Source organism: Rhopalosiphum maidis, chromosome 2 (assembly GCF_003676215.2).
Source record: "Rhopalosiphum maidis isolate BTI-1 chromosome 2, ASM367621v3, whole genome shotgun sequence".
NCBI lineage: Eukaryota > Metazoa > Arthropoda > Insecta > Hemiptera > Aphididae > Rhopalosiphum > Rhopalosiphum maidis.
Genome location: NC_040878.1, coordinates 29,782,708 through 29,802,827, shown reverse-complemented (window position 1 = coordinate 29,802,827; position 20,120 = coordinate 29,782,708). Strand labels below are relative to the sequence as shown.

The 20,120-nt window shown below is 35.6% G+C and overlaps 1 protein-coding gene across 1 annotated transcript; it reads left to right on the top strand.

Annotated features, from left to right (window-relative positions):
* The first annotated feature begins 16,257 nt into the window (after positions 1 to 16,257).
* Positions 16,258 to 19,889, top strand: LOC113552093 (POU domain protein CF1A). The gene has a single exon (XM_026954777.1). It carries the CDS (start codon positions 16,872 to 16,874, stop codon positions 18,189 to 18,191), a length of 1,320 nt encoding a protein of 439 aa, XP_026810578.1. The 5' UTR covers positions 16,258 to 16,871; the 3' UTR covers positions 18,192 to 19,889.
* The last annotated feature ends 231 nt before the right edge of the window (positions 19,890 to 20,120 follow it).

Below are 20,120 nucleotides of genomic sequence, written 5' to 3'. Positions count from 1 at the left end.
ATTTATTGAAGTTTTGACGAGCAGAAGAGGTTACTCCACCGATTGTAACTGTTCCGAAATTCATATTTTATGGCTGGTAATAGTGTGTATTTAATATCAAAATACTATTAAATTATCAAATTGTACCTACGAAAACTACCGTAATCATCTATCTTCATAAACGCGCTGTCACGGGAGTATTCATATCACGTATAATAATATTCTAATATTGGTTGGAAATTTACATTACCGACCTAGAACTATCATGAATTGTTTTCGAAGCAATTTTTTGTTTGTTTTATAACCCTTTTAATAAAATGACTAGGCATATCGTGATATTAATGTTATTCTTATTGTATTTGATAAAAACTACTAAATTAGTGCTCAGTTGCTCAGTAAGTACTTACACTGCTTATTTAACTATAGACTAAATACTGTTGTGTATCATGTATATATAATATATATATACATATAATATTACTGTGTGACATACTTAAAAACTTACTTATCAATCGTTTACTAGCACAACAAGTGCATAAACGCACAATAACGAACGACGACCAGCACATATTATGCCGTTAATGGCCAACAAGCTACAAGTGTTTTGCTCCGTTTTAAAGTAATGGGTCTAACGACGGGAAAGGTTTGGTAGCCGTATACAATAATAGGGAATCATCGGATATGTATTTCGTCGCTGCAGGGGTGGAAGCGTGAGTGGCTTTGAACTGTTATTTATGTTATATATATTATGTGTTGTATATATTTCGCCCTCTTTCCGCTTCCTATACACGTCGCCACCGCTCGTTAGTAATTCAAATAGAATTTGACAATCCACCATAAATATTTTATTTCACTTCGTTGTTTTATTGCCCTTAAACAGTGAACTGGTATACATATATTAAGTATATATAGTCGCACACACACACACATGCGCGCTATATATATTTATATGTTATATGCCAGTAAAAACCTACTTCTCTTTCTTTTTTTACGATAGTTGTGGAAGAAAAAATATTATAATTTTTTTTTTGTACGTATAATGCATCATAAGTCGATATCCATTTAATACGGATATAATCTATTTATATATATATATATATATATATGTATATTTAATCTGGCGTTAAACGCAAAAACGCCCACATTATACATATGGGTATTCACTTAACCCGATAAACGTATATTATATGTATTATTATAAAAGTACAGAATACCTATATATATATATATAAATATACATATGAAAAATTGATACTGATAAGTATAGTTTTAACTATTAAAGCGTAGATCCATTAAGTCCTAAAAAGCACAGTGTGCACATTTTATCCCATTGCCTTTGTCCGAGTTATCACTATACCAATATAAATAGGACTTGAAGTATTTGTACTTGCTTCTAAATGACTTATGTCTCACTTTAGAAGACAGGACGTCTGATGCTCGATATTTCTTTTATTTCACATTTCCCGTATACAGTAGTTTTACAGGTAACAGTTTTCCTGCGATATATTGCCAATATATTATGTACATGTGTCATGTGTGCAGCTCATTTATATTTTTAATATCACTAAGCAGTAAAAACATACATTATAGTAGATGAGCAGGTACTCCATAACGAATATTTTCAAAAATAAAAAATAGATTACAATTGAGGAGTAAATATTATATGCTTGTGTACATTATGTAATATGCTGTGATGATGTCTTAAAAAAAAAATCTAAATTCAATAATTAATTTTCCATCAAAAATCATTATTCATATTAATGTTATTATTTATACCTATTATTATATTATTTGTTATATCGTTTAACTTGTCCCTTTCGAAAACCGCGCAATACCTAAAAAGAGATATACATAGTACTATTAGTATTCGCTTATTGTGGTGTGTAGTAGTATTGTGTGACTTATGAAGACGTTATGCCAAGACGTGTCCGGGTATAAGAGATGGCGGTCCATAGCGCCACGCCCATAAATAAGCACTCATACCTATAGTTGTAAACTGAAGTTGTTTGACAGGAGTGGATATATGATTTTGTAATGAATTGCCACCTTGCATCCCTAACTAATCTTATAAGTGTCGCGTCAAAATCATTTGGTAGATTGCTACGTAATTGTTCTGTCGTCGCGGCTGCAAACATGTCTAATACCCGTTCTAGCACGCGAAATAATCATTAATATTAATAATACACCTATCCATAAGGCTATAACCGGCGCGTACGATACTATCTGCGTTTATATAGTTAAATATTTGTCTGAATAAATATTTAGATCATTTTATATCATATTGTTTTGTATTCAATCATTAAAATCAATCGATCAATTCAAAATTAATAGATATTTATTTAAAAATTATAAGTACAATATAGATATCTAATGTTAAGTATATATGTATCATATAATATAACTCATATATTTTAATTAGAACTATACTTAAGGTTCTTATAAGTTATTTAAGTACCATATATGTATAATACTTTTGTTGGATATTCCAAAAGCAAATTATATATTATATTAGTTTTGTGGTACATAGCATAATATAATCATATAAACAATTTTTGTGTCGAATAAAATATAAATAAATACCATTTTACAAAAATGGTTTCGTAAAATAATTACCATAGCAACTAATATTATTAGAGGTATTTTATACATTTTAAGATTAATAAAAATAGTCTTCTTTAAAAATCGGATTGATAGAAAACCCATTGTAAATGATGACGATTTCTAGTCATTGAATCGAACACTGATTTTTTTTCAAATTACCTAGTTTCGTTGGAAAAATATGTCTGTAGACTTAAATTGAAAGAAGAAAAATTTAATATAAAAAAGACCCTCTCTTAAAAGTATAAAACGAGTACAAAATAATACAAATCCTCGTTCAGATATTAAAATACAATATTCTATTTACCGCAGGTACTACGTGTTATACATAAAAATAACCGTCTATAGAAAATAAAAAAGGCGTTAATTGCTAATATCTACTGGCCGTTAAGAATAATGAACATCGCACTACTATAGTTGGCTAGTAATAAAAAAAAAAAAAACGTTGTACTCGTCGTCTGGAAGGCAATTTGGATTTGCAATTCAGAGTTCGAACGTCAAACACCACACAAGAGTAAATGGCTGCAGTCAGCTACGAATCAGCCAACATCACAATGTAGTCGAACACACCGGCTCGCCGTCGTTATTGATGAAACCGTCGGCAACCGTATAATATTATCATTATCGCAATACAACGACGTGGACGTACGTAAAACTGCGGTTCTCGGTTGAAGCCGTCGGATAGGACGACGGAGAGTATGGGCGCCCCCGAGAAAGAGGAGGCGCGGAGTCTGGCGGTAAGTCACCGACGCGCGTTTTCCGGCATCGCGCAGCGGCGTGACGAGTTCGCGGGTATCGCGCGCTCGGTTACGGACGCGTTAGACCCCCCGTGCACGGCGGCCGGCCGACGGCGCCAGGAGTACCGCTCGAGCACAAATCGTTACTAATTCGCGAGAGATCGACAATTAACCGTCACGTAACAATGCGACCGACTGATTGTTGGACACGAAACGTCATGGATGACAACTATACGGTTGGGGCGAGAATGCACTGCATCGCGCGTACGATGGCATAACGGACAACCGGCGAAGAAGCCGGACAACAACGATAAAAACATTAAAGACGCACTGATGCGTTTAACGTCGAGCAAGTTGCCGCGAAGCGGTGGCGCACTAGGGCGCCTGTCAAAATAAAAACGTCCCGGCGTACGTCGTTTACCTGTCGCGACACGGCCGGCGGAGGCTGACGAACCGCCGAACGCAATCGAAAACGCATAAAAATAATACGGCGATCGGCTAAAGCAGCCGATCGAAATCGACAAAATCGCTAATGGTGTTTTGGCGGTCGTACAAAAATGCGATGTCGGCGTCGGGGACGTCTCAACGACATGTTGTACAAGTAAAAACAAATAATCGAATCTCGTGTGACGTGGATTGCGGGAACATACATACGACCGACGATGGTCGACGTGTGTCTGAACGCAGTGACACGGCGGTACCGAACGGGATCCATTTGTACATATTTATGCCGACTGTGACCGTGACGGTGACGATATAATGTATATTATGCATCAAAATACTGTGGTGACATCACTGACACGTCTGGCCACGGACCATACGTGATAGTAACGTCAATACGTCATTGATAACGATAATAATAAGCACAACGGAACGATATTTCGATGTGACGGGCCGTAGGTATTCATAACGAAACCGATGCGCCAATAATAGCACGCGAGGTGGATGACAGTGCAAATTACATACCAAGACGTTAGACGAATGGTGAATCGTCGGGCGGCCGTACATTTCACGTACGAAAACGATGTAACATGGTTTTGAGTGTGCCGAACACTCGTCATATACATTATTTAATTTTTAATCATATATATCAATATATCATTTATTTTTCAATATATATAATAAAACTTTTAAACGATTATAATCTTCGAAAGACTTAACATTCTTAGTGAAAATATTCTTAACATAATGGCTAAGACTTCGCGAAAATTAGATTTAGTATTGTAATTTTTTTCTTTATATCGATGTTTATACTTTAAAAAGTAGGTATTGTACTTAAGTAGGTATAGCTAGTTTTCATAAAAATATCGTATGTTTATTAAAAAAAAAAGTTCTACTTTTCTATACCTGATTTTCAAAAACACTCCCAAAACTTTTTTTTGCGTGCGTTCCTGATGGAGGAGTTTGCGTTCAGAAAAAATAGAATAATATAAAAACATAACGCTTTGAGAAAGTTGGATTATTTGTTATATGTAAAAACATTACATATGGTTCATTATACGTTTTATTTGCACGATGTAAAAGTCATAGCGAATCAGAATTGAGTGCAAATGTGAAGGGTAATTTATTTACAATATTGTATTTGATAAAATAATGTTGGTATTATATTTTAATATTATTTTATATTCGAATTCTAAACTTTCAGCTCTTAAAAAATTAAGATTAAATGTGGGTTGGCAAGCCAATTTACCAAATGATAGAACCTTTAGTTAATAAGACAAAACGACAACAACAGCTGAACCTATAGCTATAGCTATGTATATTCGCTGGAATATTTTAACGACTATATAATACTATAAATAAACTAATGTGTTCATTTACATAATAAATAATATGATATTATTGAAAAAAATAATTTACCAGCACATCACTGCACTCCGTCTATAACAATTTTCCGATATTCAACGCACATAAAATCTAAAAAAATCATAAATATATGAACCGTCTCCACTCCTGCGCACTTATATACGTAAACTAAGCAGCTGTGTATTACAACATAGGTAATATTAAAGTATATAATTAAGATCAACATTTTACGCAAAGGTTTAATTTCAAATTGTATTTATATGATATATTATATCGTATAATTGTATATATTATTAGCACCACATGCATTTTTTCGTCGTCACAAATAATACTTAAGTGTAGGTACTTAAATAGTAATATATAAAATTTGAAAAACAATATTTTTCATTTGAATGAAAAATACAAACAAAAATACAGGTACCCAGTATTCATAATACCCATCCATAAATACGATATATCCGAAAGTACTTTATACGTCTGCAATATCATAGGTAATCATATTACCTATATACACATACGGAACGATAATATTAAAAATAAAATAATCTTATACCACGCGAACACGCGTACGCGGTCGAAAATTAATAGCTGGGCGGGCGAATAGTATATATATATATATATATATATATACACATACACACACACACAATGTACTACATATAGAATAATAATAATAATAATCAAAGAGGCGGAGATGAACCCGGCCGAGACCGATTTAGCCACGAGCTACCGTCCGGCCCGACCTCGTCTCTCGTGCGAGAGGGAACGCTATAAGGACTATATGTAGGAAAAAAAACCAGCACGTCTCTTCTTCCGCACATATATAATAATAATAATAATAATATATGCGGTGCTGCAATATAATATGTGTACGGCTCTAGTGCTCTATACAGACGGACGGGTAATCGGATGCTGATTGTCCGCGGCTGCTGCCTTCGTGAGCCCCCGTGGTCATTTCGGGTCGGCCACAGCATCCGCCAGCGCCGATGACCGTATGTGTGTAGTATTATAAGTGAGCCAGTGAGAGAGTATAATATAATAACATATTATACCTAATATTATAATCTACCTCTATTAGACGCGCGTGCGTTTTGCCAAAACGGCGTTCGATATATTATATAATATACTATTTTAATATTATTATATTAGTATATACTACGTCGCGCAGTGTCTACAGTACAATAGTATTATGTGTATTATATTATTATTTAATCATATACCGCGGGCACAGGTACCTCTATATCGTGTGTGCCTGTGTGACCGCGGTATAGATTATTGAAAACCGCGTCAAAACACTTGTGCGACGCAACGTCACGCACCTTTAACCACCTATTCAGCGACCTCCCATTATTACTATTACCCATATTATAAGAATGTACGCGTGTGTCTGTTTATGACCCGTGGGCATACCCGCGGGGCAGCAGCAGCAGCAGAAGCACGCGATGTCTCCGTGGCAGAGGCAACCGAGATGAACCGCGCTGAATAGCCATATAGGTATAGGGAATGTGCATATTATACTTTTCATTATAATAATATACATACATTATAATATAGTGTTGTTATATTATATTATTTGAAATGTATACAATTACCGTCGAGAGGCTAGGGGAGGAGACCGAGACCCAGTAATATACGTTTGTAACCCCTTTCTTGCAGTACCGTAACATTTAAACTGTTTTTGCAAAAAAAAAAATACCTAATTATCGTGCGCGTTTGATGAGCACGCAGTAATCAATAATTTCCTACGTTTTGTTAATATAGGTAGATATTGTAACGATCAACCATATAGTAGCCTTGTCGGTATGTTATAGTAAATGTTAGTTGAATAATATTATATGAACTTAACATAATAATAGTGTAGTTTGTTTTTAATTTAGACTTATTTCTAATACAGTGGTACCTCGACTATCCGGGGTAATGGCGGGGAGGGGGTCACACGAATAAATGAAAACCGCGGTTAATCAAAACTTTTTATATAATAATGTAATTTTTTATTTTATTATAATTATAAATACACACATACGTACAATAATGTTATACATCTCAGTCCATACTTATTTTTAAATTTTTGGAAGTGAGCACGGTTAATCGCGAACACGGATAATCAAGGTTTTACTGTATAGTTTTACTGACGTGATGTACCTTTATAATATGTCATAATATATTGCCTTTATATTACAATAGGGTCGTGAAAGTGTGTGCAAATATTTTACGTACGGTAAAAATAATATAGGTGTGTGTATGTATAGGTTCGGCCATTAAATACTACGATCATAAATTATCTTTGACAGTAATTTAGCATAAATGACCGGGCTATGTAACTATTGAAAAAAATTACGAAGACAAAATTAAATATTTTATACATCGCAATCGTAATAATATGATGTACACCTATTGCTTTTAAAATCATACTTATAAATATATTATAGCAATAATATAGCATATAGTAATATAGTGAATATTTATATAAATAGAGTCTCAAAAACTACTATTTATTTTAATAAAGGTATAGTATAGATTTTTGACTTATTCAGCTTTTCCGGGCTTTGGTGAAATTAATAAATTAAATATAACCTATACCTCTTTCCCTGCTGAATTATTTTTTCCGGGATTAAATTTTATTTTTCGTATTGTTTTAAATATTGTTATAGTTCAAATAATAATTATCAATAATAAAAAAAAAAATTTCTAGTAACTTTTTTAGCAGATATTAGTTAATTAAGTTAGTGATTGGTTCCCAAATAGTCCATAGTGAACTATTATTTCAGTTAATCAAATAATGACAATTTGGGAACCCTGGAAAATCAAATAATTTTTTTTGCTTATAACTCTTTTAATATTTATTATATATATTTTTTTATTGTCGCTTTGGATTCGTCTTATTTTTTACCATTTAATGATATTATCACATTATCGATAACAACTATTGTTGATTTTTAAAATGATAGGACGCGTATGTGCGTCCATAGCACACCAAAGTAGTTTACATAGGACGCATATGTGCGTCCATAGCAGTGAAAGGGATATGGAATAAATCAAATACTATTATATATTATTATGTAAATTTTTATAAGCTAGTTTTTAGTAATTTTTCATATATATTATAATATATACTATATGTATATAAGTATATGATGACAATCGATTGTACGTAGTTTGTAAGTTAACCTAATCTTACCATTTATTTAAAAAGTTTTAAAAATAGATTTAAAACACATTCCAACCCTGTTTGTGATAGATACAAACTTCTTTTTTCCAAATGGAAAATATTGATGTATTGTCTACCAAAAATCGAATGTACAGTTTTTTAGTACTAATAGCTATAGCTGCAATGTACTATAAGAACGATATAGATTTAAAAAAGGTGGTAGAACTCTATGGCTAGTTTAAAATTAAAATGATGTACACCTAATTATAAATCAATAGTAATGGATCTAGCTGATTGTAAACAGCGATTCCAAAAATTATAATTTTATTAAAAATATTATATTTTAGATAAAATGGTAGATGGAGTGCTATGTCAATTACCCTGTATGATGTTATTATGCATCATATGCAAAGTTAAATATTTTACATCTCGTGTACCATCGTTTAACAATTTGTTATCAAACATAATTCTTTAGATTTGTCCACGATTGCTCGCTTTTACGATAGGTTTTTCAACAACATTCTTGACCATATGTAGCTTTTATATATAATACAATTTGACTACACGGCTACGATATATACGTATACATTCCTATATAACTAATCACACAGTTCACTTATAGTATATAGGTATCTAAAATTAAATATATCATAAATAATTATTTTATTTTAATATCCGTTAGCTGCATGTGCCTATACTATATATAATTGAACGGTGTCTAAACGATCAAAATAAAATTAATAATTGTTTATAATATAGTATATAATATAGCTGCACTTACGTCATGTATAAAATATAGCCTATACGGCAATACTGACAAATAAGTTAGGTTAGGTATAAACTGCTTATCCGATAGGAAATATTTGCATATTATGTGAAGCCCAAAGGTTGACAATATAATTATTGATTTCCCGGAATAAAAATCTTGAGAAAAACTCAACTTAAAATCACAGTGTAACCATACATTATTTAATGCAGATATATCGTAAATTATTAACATTATATTACATAGCGTGCATAAACAAATTGTTGAAAAAAACCATGTTACGGAGTATTGTTACAGAGAATACATATAGAGACCATCATTTCCGTCGTTAAACCAGGAAAATATTTTATTACGTAGTACATTGACGAGATCAACAACGAATCAAAACGAGATTGGGTGCCCGAGGTGTTTTATTATCCAAAAGTGATATCGCGCGGCACGTTGATTTATGACTTAATTATTTGATATACTATTATTATACTTAAAATCCTGCGTAACAAATATGCGCGCCCGTACCTATATATTAAAATAAACTTATTGGACCTGCATAATATGTATTATATTATATAGTTTCTTCGATAAATATATTTTGTGCGATCACAATAATGTATTCGCTTCCCTGTAAATGGATGATATAAACACACCCAGATTTTTTTATATGCATAATAATATATAAATAAGTAGCTATGATATTTTTAAAACAGTGAATTGTTTATTCAATGGTGGCTTTCATATGTCTAAAAATTAATAAGATGTAAAGATTTATTATTTAAATCCACCCAGCTTTTACACTATGCATACTATAGTTGCTAGTTGTGTTGCATAAGTATAAAAATAATATACAACATTTCACGGCAAACTGTAGCAAAAACCAATAAATCTAACTTATTATTCCTTTATATTAAGTAGGTACATATATACTCCTAGTTCTGATGTACTCGGTGTGATATTATCTGCACCAACTAGATTTGTCAAAGTGTATCATAAGATGCACCATAAGATATAATTGCCATTTTATTGTTTTTGGAAATATACATGTAGTATTTATAAGCTATACATGTATTTAAAATTTAGAAAGACGGAGTAGAAAACATAAATTCACTATTATACCTTAAACGATAATGTTCGTTAGAAATTTGATTTTTAGACATTAAATTTCTTAAAAAAAAATGATATTATGTTATATTACCCATATGGGTCAAATGGTACTTGTCGGTATGCTATTTAACTCCGTGTATCCATATAGGTATAATAGGTATATATAGGTACTTCAAATTATTTTAACTATTATTATTTATTTGTTTGAAATTCGGTTTTTATGTATTTCCAAGTTCAGATAAACATAATCACTTATAAAACTAAAGAAATTGAAAACATTTTTGATAATAAAAAGAAATATTTTTCTTTCTTTTTTTTTTTATCAAAATAAACTTCTATATTCTGAGCAATGTTAGAGAGTATATACATTTTTGGTACATTTTACGCACGCAATGTAAAATCACGCCACGTAGTTATACACCTTTAGGTATACAATAATATAATACCTACCTATATCCGAATTGTATATTATATATTATATTGCGTTCCTCTAATTTTGTTTTCACCGACGATTGCCAAAACAGCAGAAATATGTGTATTATATAACACAATATTATAATACGCAGTGCTCGTCGGCGTCATAATTTATACAATAATCGATATATTATAATAATATTATCTCGTCTGCACAATGTGGCGAGTACATAAATTTATACATCGGTGTACAATAAGCGTGAAACGATCAATGCGATTATACATACTATATATCATATATTTATACGCGTTTATTGGTAATTATTTTAATTCGTTACCACGGACTTAAGTATATTATATAATATTCTACATGATATCACATGTACATATAGGGTATTATATATATATATATATTATAACTATATATAATACCCGATAGGTCCGGGGCTCGCGTGGACCGCGATATAGTTGCCCCACGGCGGGTATAGGTATAATTTTGAAGTGCACGACGACGTGTACCAGTTAATTTTTTCTCGACGGTTTTCAGATACGGCAGCACGGCGAGATGCGTAAAATAATAAGTATAATATCCAACCCATACGTTCAGTTCATAGATATATACACTCGATAGAGCCTGCAGCAGCACGCGGTATTTCTGCGAATGATATACGATAATTGACTAGGTACATATATATTTACGTATTATTATTGTTATACGATATGTATCACACTATAATATATCGTATGTCATTGTTATATATATAGGTATATATTATATTATGTAAATACCAGTGGCGTATCCAGGACTTTGCATTTGAGAGGGTGGTGCTGATATTTTGTTAAATATAGTCAAAGCAGATGTTTATACATTTATATAATTTACAATTTTAGTCTTTTGTAGCGATCTTCGCATATATAAGCAACAATTTGAATACTTTAAGATTAAATTATAGGCACGTGAAAAAAGTTCTAAAATCAACTTTAAATTAATTACAATTTTCAGGTTTTTCTTACCAGATTAACACGACGTAAATTGAAATCAGATAATTTGTCAGCCTCGAATATTTTTTTGACTGATAAACTAATATGTATATCCTTGGTTTGGAGTCAGGACGCATCTTAAATCCATAATCTAAATGAATTGTTGATATGTAATTATATAAGAGTATATATATGTATATTGTATACCTATTCTAGCATGTATTTATAATAATAATAAATACTTAATGCCTGTAGGTTTGTATGTATACTGAAGATTTTTCAAAATTTAGTGATCAAGTATATACGGGGCGTGTCCCAATATTATTTTATAGAAAAAAAGTCTTTCTTTCGTATTGTCTTTTTGGTGAAGATTGACCCCTATAAGAAAGAAAAATATCATATCCATGTATCATGCATAAAGCATAATTATACTTATAATAGACACAATGCATACTCGTATAGATGAGAAATCATTTCCATTTAACGTGTAGTCGTTAGATATAATAACATATAATATTGATATTTCCAATATTATCGCCTAGTATATTATTTTATAGGTATCTATAGAGAAGGAATCGCCATGGACATGTAGTCTTAAGCAGCGTGTTATTTGTTCATACAATATAAGTTGTATAGACAATAACTATTAACACGTATACAAGTCTATGTGTTTAAGTTTTCGTTAAAGCTACACTCGGCGTGTTTTCATAATAATAATAATAACATTATTATTATTTCCGGTCGCTGAAAGTGGCGCACTCAGATCGCACACGTCGATCGCGGCCAAGTTACGCGACGTACTCTCACAGATAGCGTTGCGCGTATGCAGAGACGCTCGCCGAGAATAATTCAGAGGCACGTTCGATTTGTCATCGTATTGTCTCGTCCGGTAAATTTCCGTCACTCGAAATCGTATTATAAATAGTAATACCATCTTCTATTTTCATCTGTTTCCGGTTAACGGATTTTCAACAGCACCTAACAAGTACTATACCTATCTGCGACTAATAATAATTCAACTATCGATGTGCTAATATATAATATGAAGTAAAACGAGTAATTTTTTAAGACACCGTGAATTTTCCTACTTACAAAAATATAAAAAAAACAATATTATATATTATGGATATATTTAAATAAATACCATATCCTATTACTTACGTACATACCAAGAGTGAAGTGTATAAAATATCGATTTAATGAAGTCTATCATGATTTCTTCATTATTTATTTATATGTATGTATTTATTCGTATCGATTAATATACACATATATATATATATATGTGTGTGTATACTATAACAATTTATAATCTGTTTCATAAATTAGCCAATTTTTTTTGTACAATTATATATTATAATATGCCTTTAAATTGTTATCACATGCAGTTTCAATGTCAAAATCAGTTTCATCGAAATGCTCTCAACACCGCCGTATATGTAAATATTCCTATATTTATATATATAATATAATACATTATATAGTAATAATATATACGTAACACTATTTTATGAGAAATGTTGCAAATTGCAATAAATATTACCACGAGATGAAGGGGATAATATTATTATATAATACCACGCTTGTATATATATATATATATATATATCTACTACCCAGTGAGTGAATCGATGTACCTATTAATATTTCAGCCTTTTCAGGAGATATATAATACGAGTTACCTAAACATATATAGATACCTTTGGGAGAAAAATGTACAAAATTCAATACTTTATAATAGCGGCAATCGGCGCACGCGTTAGGCATATTCTTCATACGAGTATGTACTGGCTATTTTACGCAGTATCAAGTCCGCTTTTGGTTATGTATAGTATAAATATACATATTGCACAGCGGTAACTAAATATACGGGCACACCACCGCGACGTGATATTATATCTCTGTTTTTTTTTTTTTTATTAATATAAACCTACCTACCTTCATATTATTATAGATGAATCCACGGTAAATATATTGATTTTCGTATTCTCCTCTCCGCGCCAACAGCGTTGCAAACATCTAACATAATAAATAATACGTGTATTATTCTGCATACCGATTTCGATTTTTTTCTATTTTTCTTTAACATTATTTTATATCATACACAGGTAAACCGTGGAAATTCTTTTATAAAAGGTGTATACTGTATACAGAATAATTCTTTTGTCGCAATAAATTATAAATTGAGCTTTTTCGTATAGGAAAACATAAGTTTTTGGAAAAGTTGTATTAAACTTTTGTTCCTATAATTTAAAATGAATAACACGAAATATTTATATGCATAATACATTTATATTATATAATATGCAATACACAAATTAAATATAACTTATCCATACATATATACTCTCCATATTTCTCTCTGTTATTTCGTATATAATAATATATATAATTTATATGTATATAATGTATAGAATGTACAAAAAATAATAATAATAAATAATATATTCGCCATTTTTTCTATATTTTAATATATTATAGTATCAAGATGATGATGAAGATCTGCAGCGCTTTCTTTCATGAATTTTTTACAAGGTTATACCTACTTGGTAAGTTAACAAATTTATTTAACTCGTTACTAAGTTAAATAAAAAGGTAACCTTTTAAAGTTTTTTTTTATAAGTTTTTATAAATCCATGGATTAAAAAATCAACTAAAATAAAATTTTAAAAATGTAATCAAAAATAAATGAATAGAATTTGATATTTTAATCAGTGAGAAAAATAGCACATATACCTTTATGAAACATATTTGAACAAGCATCATTACAATAAAACTTTCAAAATTTCAAAATTCTAACAACGAATTATTAGCACCATCACAGACCACAATATTTAATATATATTTCCAAAAAATAATAACGGGTGATATTAATTTTATAGTAAATAGTACTTATACCTATAACTATTACTGCAGCTACTAAACGGTGATTAATAATAACTAAATTTTATTTTTTTATTTTAACTCATTAATACCTATATAGCATTGACTTTTTGTATACCTAAGTATCTAAACCCGTACAAAACGGGCTACCTACCTATAACTATATATTATAAACAATAACATAATAGTGTGCAGTGCAAGTGTTGTATTATATTTATGTTATATATATATATAGGTACACAATATATCACTAACACACATCAATTAAGGTTCCGGATGTTATATGTATAATAAACAATAAAAGTACATGTAAATAAATTCTATCGGTGTTACGATTCATTATTGTCCGATATACAATATAAGTGTACTTATGGCTTTAGGTATATACCTTATATATAAATAGTTACACAAATTCCGTCCGACTTTTTTTAAATTTATAGTAATATTGCGCGAACTTTATGATTGTCACGCATATACAGTATATATTATGATAATAAACTAATAGCGGCAAACATTATTTAAATGATAATCATAGTAGGTATATCATATATAGTGTATATATTGCAGGATATCATCTTCATTGTAAAAAATAATACGATTGTTATACAAAAAATCGAAGTCGGTGTTCTCGCGCAGCAAAAAAAATACCTATAAGTATTAAAATATCTGAAAAACAGAACATATATATATATATTATAACTAATTCCGATACGTTATACGAGTATTATACATATTATAACTTCTGAAATCAATTATATCCAACAGCATACTCCAAAGCATCTATATACAATGTATATTATATATATATATATAGGTTTAGGGCGAAAAAAATATCATTACAGTTTAAGTGTAATAATAAAAAAGAATTGAAGTCGAAGGGTGTTTGAACGGGGCAGCTTGCAGCAGAACTCGATGCACCCACATCGATATAATATACAGGTACAGCACGTATATATATATGTACAACCTGCAGTAAAACGGCGACTCGCCGTGCATCAACGGCTTGCACCTGATGTGTATGATAATGATGCGCGCACTGCAGCGAGTAGACACATCTGCAGCAATCGTGGTACATACATATAACTATGCGGTAACATAAAGTGCATATTATATCGGTTATTAGGTGCATACCAATATACCATCGTATAGGCTAGTAATATACGTATATTTATGGTATTATAGATTAACGTAAACACGTACGGGTGCCATCGCGATGAATTGCGGGCGGGTGTACAAATCGTAGGGCAAAGGGCCTTTGGAAATCAATTTGGCGAGTGGATTGTTTTCGGGCGAAGACGCGTCGGTCGACAGTGCGGGCGGGGGCCGTAGGTGTTCGGCACGATAATGTCGCGATAATGTATCCATTTACGTCGGCGCGCGCGGCGGCGAGACGACGACAGCGACGGACGACGACCGACGATGGCGCGGTCTCTCGGCGGCGGCGGCGGCCCACCGACGCGGCACGACAATCGGTAACGCGCGCGCACGAACGCACACGAACGGCCGTGCGAGAGAGAGTACATGCCGTTGCCGTGGCTACTGCGTGTGCCGCCGGGGCGCCCCGCCGTCAGCTGACCCGGGCCCGTCCCCGGATGGGTGGGGCGTCGTGGCGCGCTCGGGCCCAACCGGCACGGCCTGGGCGTGCACGCACAAACGACGGCGGGGGAAACGCCGTGGAGCGCGTACCGCGGCACCCGCCGCGCGACGGGTCTCGCTCCCGCCGGTCGTGGTCTCTCGCTCGCGCCCCCCATCCCCACCACCGACCGACGACCGTGCCGCCGGAACGCTACCTCGCGCGCGCCGGCGGCAGCCGCTCTCTGCGGACCTTCGCCGCCGATCAGTCCGTATACGTACTGCGCGCCGGTCGCTATGTGAACGGTTCACGCGCGTGTGTGTGACTTGTGTGATTTTTTTTTCTCTCAGAACGCTGCGACCGTCACCAAACATTACCACCGTACACCTATGATACGACGCGTCGTTTGGTACGATATTTATTCGTTTGCAAAGCATGTACAATATACGATCGTGATTTAATCGTCCGTTTACCGTCGTTTTTATTTATTATTATTATAATTATTTTTTTTTTTTTTTTAATTCGTTTTAACGTTATTCCGCTTTTTGCGTTTTTCTCTGCTCGTGAGTTACCGAGACAGCGCGACGCGTCGCGATAAGGATTTTCCTCGTCCTGGTCTCGCGGTGAAAACCGAGCGATAAAAAACAATAATCATTGTTATTATAAAAAAAAAAAAAAAAAAATCGCACGTCGCCGAGAACGTCGTTGTCGCGCGGAAAAAGTGCGCGCGCGCCGCGCGTACCCACCGCACTCGCGTGCGGTGCAACAGTGAATATTTTTTTTTCTCCATAGACCGGTGCACGAAAATCGTTCGCAATTACGGACCTAACGATTTACCCGCGCAGTGTTCGGGGCGCGTCGGTTGAATGTGATTGGAAAGCGCGGGTGATGGCCACCACGTACCTGCCCGTGGGCAGCGGTGGCGGCGGTGGTGGCGGCGGTGGCCCCGGCTCCGGTGACCTAGACGGCATGGGAGGCATGTCGGTGGTCAACCAGCCCGGCGGCCCGTACCAGCAGCCGTCGCCGTCGCCCCGTGGCGGCAACGGTCAAGACCACCCGGCCGGCGAGCTGAAATACATGCCGCCCGGGCAGCATCACCATCATCACCACCATCACCATCAAGTTCCTACGTCCCCGTCGCCGGTGTCGCTGTCGGCCGCGGCCAGTTGGGTGGACCCGTGGGCCGCGTCCATGAGCATGCACCAACACCATCCGCACCATCCGCACCACCCGCACCAGGGACTGGACATCAAACCGCCGCCAGACATGCGAGCCGTGACCGGCGGCGGCGGCGGCGGCGGCGGTGGCGGCGGCGGAGGCGGCGGAGGCGCGCAGACCTGGCACACGGGACCGCCGCCGCCCGTCGTTTCAGCCGGCCACTACAACGGCAGTGGGTCCGGGTCGCCGCAGCTCGGCCACCACGGCGCGTATCACGTGATGAACGGTATGCTGGGCCACACGCACCCGGCCGTCCAGATGCACGGACACAGCCCGTCGTACCCGCAACAACACGACCCGCAGTCCCCCGGCGGCGAGGAAGACGCGCCAACGTCCGACGACCTCGAGGCGTTCGCCAAACAGTTCAAGCAGCGCCGGATCAAGCTGGGCTTCACGCAAGCGGACGTGGGTCTGGCGCTGGGCACGCTCTACGGAAACGTGTTCTCGCAGACCACCATATGCCGGTTCGAGGCGTTGCAGCTGTCGTTCAAGAACATGTGCAAGCTCAAGCCGCTACTGCAAAAGTGGCTGGAGGAGGCCGACTCGACGACGGGCTCGCCGACCAGTATCGACAAGATCGCGGCGCAGGGCCGCAAGCGCAAGAAGCGCACCAGCATTGAGGTGTCCGTCAAGGGCGCGCTGGAGCAGCACTTCCACAAGCAGCCCAAGCCGTCCGCGCAAGAGATCACGTCGCTGGCGGACTCGCTACAGCTCGAGAAGGAGGTGGTGCGCGTGTGGTTCTGCAACCGGCGGCAGAAGGAAAAGCGCATGACGCCGCCGAACACCATGGGTGGCCCGCAAGACGGCAGCATGATGGACGGTGGCCTGGGCGGCGGAGGCGGTGGCCCGATGGGACACGGTGGCCTGCACCAGGCCTACCATCACCAGGACCACGTGATGCACGGCTCGCCGATGGGACCGCACTCGCACTCGCACAGTCCGCCGATGCTGTCCCCGATCGGCAACCATCAGTCGCTTGCGGCTCATTAACGTTTCGCCCAGTGGGACGTTGAGTACTCACGGCACCTGGCTAAGATGCAGCAACATCAGCAGCAGCACCAGGAATGCACGTAGTAGAGTACTGTTGTTTACTGTTTCGAACAACGTCTCGCTGAGGGCGATTTAAATAAATATACATACGTGTACATCGCGTCGCAGCATCACGTGCGGGACGCCGCGTTGCGTTGCCTGTGCGTTGCACCGCGATGACATTTATTATATTACCAATTCGACTATACATAAATATATATAAATAAAATATAAATATAAACTTACAAAAGCGGATCGTATATATTGATGATTAAATATATACGATTTTTCTGTATTATAATATATAAGAGTAGTGCTCGCCGTAAACTGCACAAATCGCGGCTTACGACGGCCGAAGCGCATAACAACTTTATATGATATATATGAAAATATATTTTCCGTAAACATTATTATAATTATTATTATTATTAATTTTTCCAATCGTTATTAAATATATAATATATGTGTATAATAATTGTTATTATTTACGCGTACGGTATAACGATAAAATGATGTCGATGATAATAATAATCAATAATGATAATGAAGAAGATGATGATGACGATGATGATGATGATGATGATAATATACCGAGGACCATCGATCGGCACCTATAACTACCCCGCACATATATGTTATTCATACAAGACGACGGCGAGAAGGCTTTACGACAAAACAGCAAATCGTGTGCGGACGACATCATCGCGGCAAGTGTACGAGAAGTTACCGCGGCAAGTATACGACAAGTCACCGCAGCGAGTACACGACAAGCCATCGCGGCAAGTAAAGGACGGACGAGCCATCAATCGACTCTTCTATCGCACTGTGATATAAATCGATAATTCTTTAGATTTGTTTTATTTTCTGTCTTAATTATCTCCCCCGGACAAGTATGACTTCGCAGCCATGTACACACACACACACACACACATAAACACTCACATATGCGTTCCAGGTATTGTTATAGCTATATATATAATATGTATTTCTGTTTTATTTATTAATACGCGAGCGCACACTGAGTGATGCTACTTGAATATACACCCGAAACCCGAACCGCGGTCAGAGTTGATGATTATTCCGAAACCTTAATGATATAACGTTTTTCTCGATTTTCCAAAAGTCTATCGCGCAATATCCTAGGCATCCTCCAACCGCGCGAGATACTATGGCCACGACGCCCCAACCGCACTGATTAATAACCGATCTCAACGCGTGTATACTTATAAAATTAATGATTAACGATAAACACGAAACTAAAATTTAAAAATAAAAACCTTTAAACTATATTTTGGTGCTGTTTCATAGATAAATTGGGTTTATTTCGTCGTTTTTTCTACGTTCCTCGCAGACTGCAGTGCAAAGTTTTCCAGCACAAAACACTTGTTCGTCGCGTATACTTCTATTATATTATAATATACACGTGAGCATAATAAATATACTTATATGGCATAGGGTCTCCCAAAGGTAGGTATGTAATGGGGTAGCTTGTGTACTTGTAAAATATTTTTTCGGTCCATCTGCAGCCGGCGCGTCTCGCACCACGACAATGTACCTGCACACCACACGCACATTATACGAAATATAAATAAAATATTATATTATAATATTATTATTATATACGTCTAGCTATACGATATATATACCTATAATAATATACAAAAACCGGTTCGTTTCGAACGATTCATAATTTTTGTCCATATTTTTTTTCTCCCGCGCGTCTTCTCGCTCTCTCGCTCACTTCTTTTTATTCGTGATTTATGTGACGGATGAAAAAAAAACCAAAAAAGGTAATAATAAAATTACCCCGAAAATATTGTAATAATATATATATACCTAACCCGACCGTCAGAGTATATAATATAATATATATATGTGTACATGAATACG

What these genes read in the sequence shown, in the direction of transcription:
- LOC113552093 (XM_026954777.1), top strand. Translation starts at nt 16,872, where the DNA reads ATGGCCACCACGTACCTGCCCGTGGGCAGCGGTGGCGGCGGTGGTGGC.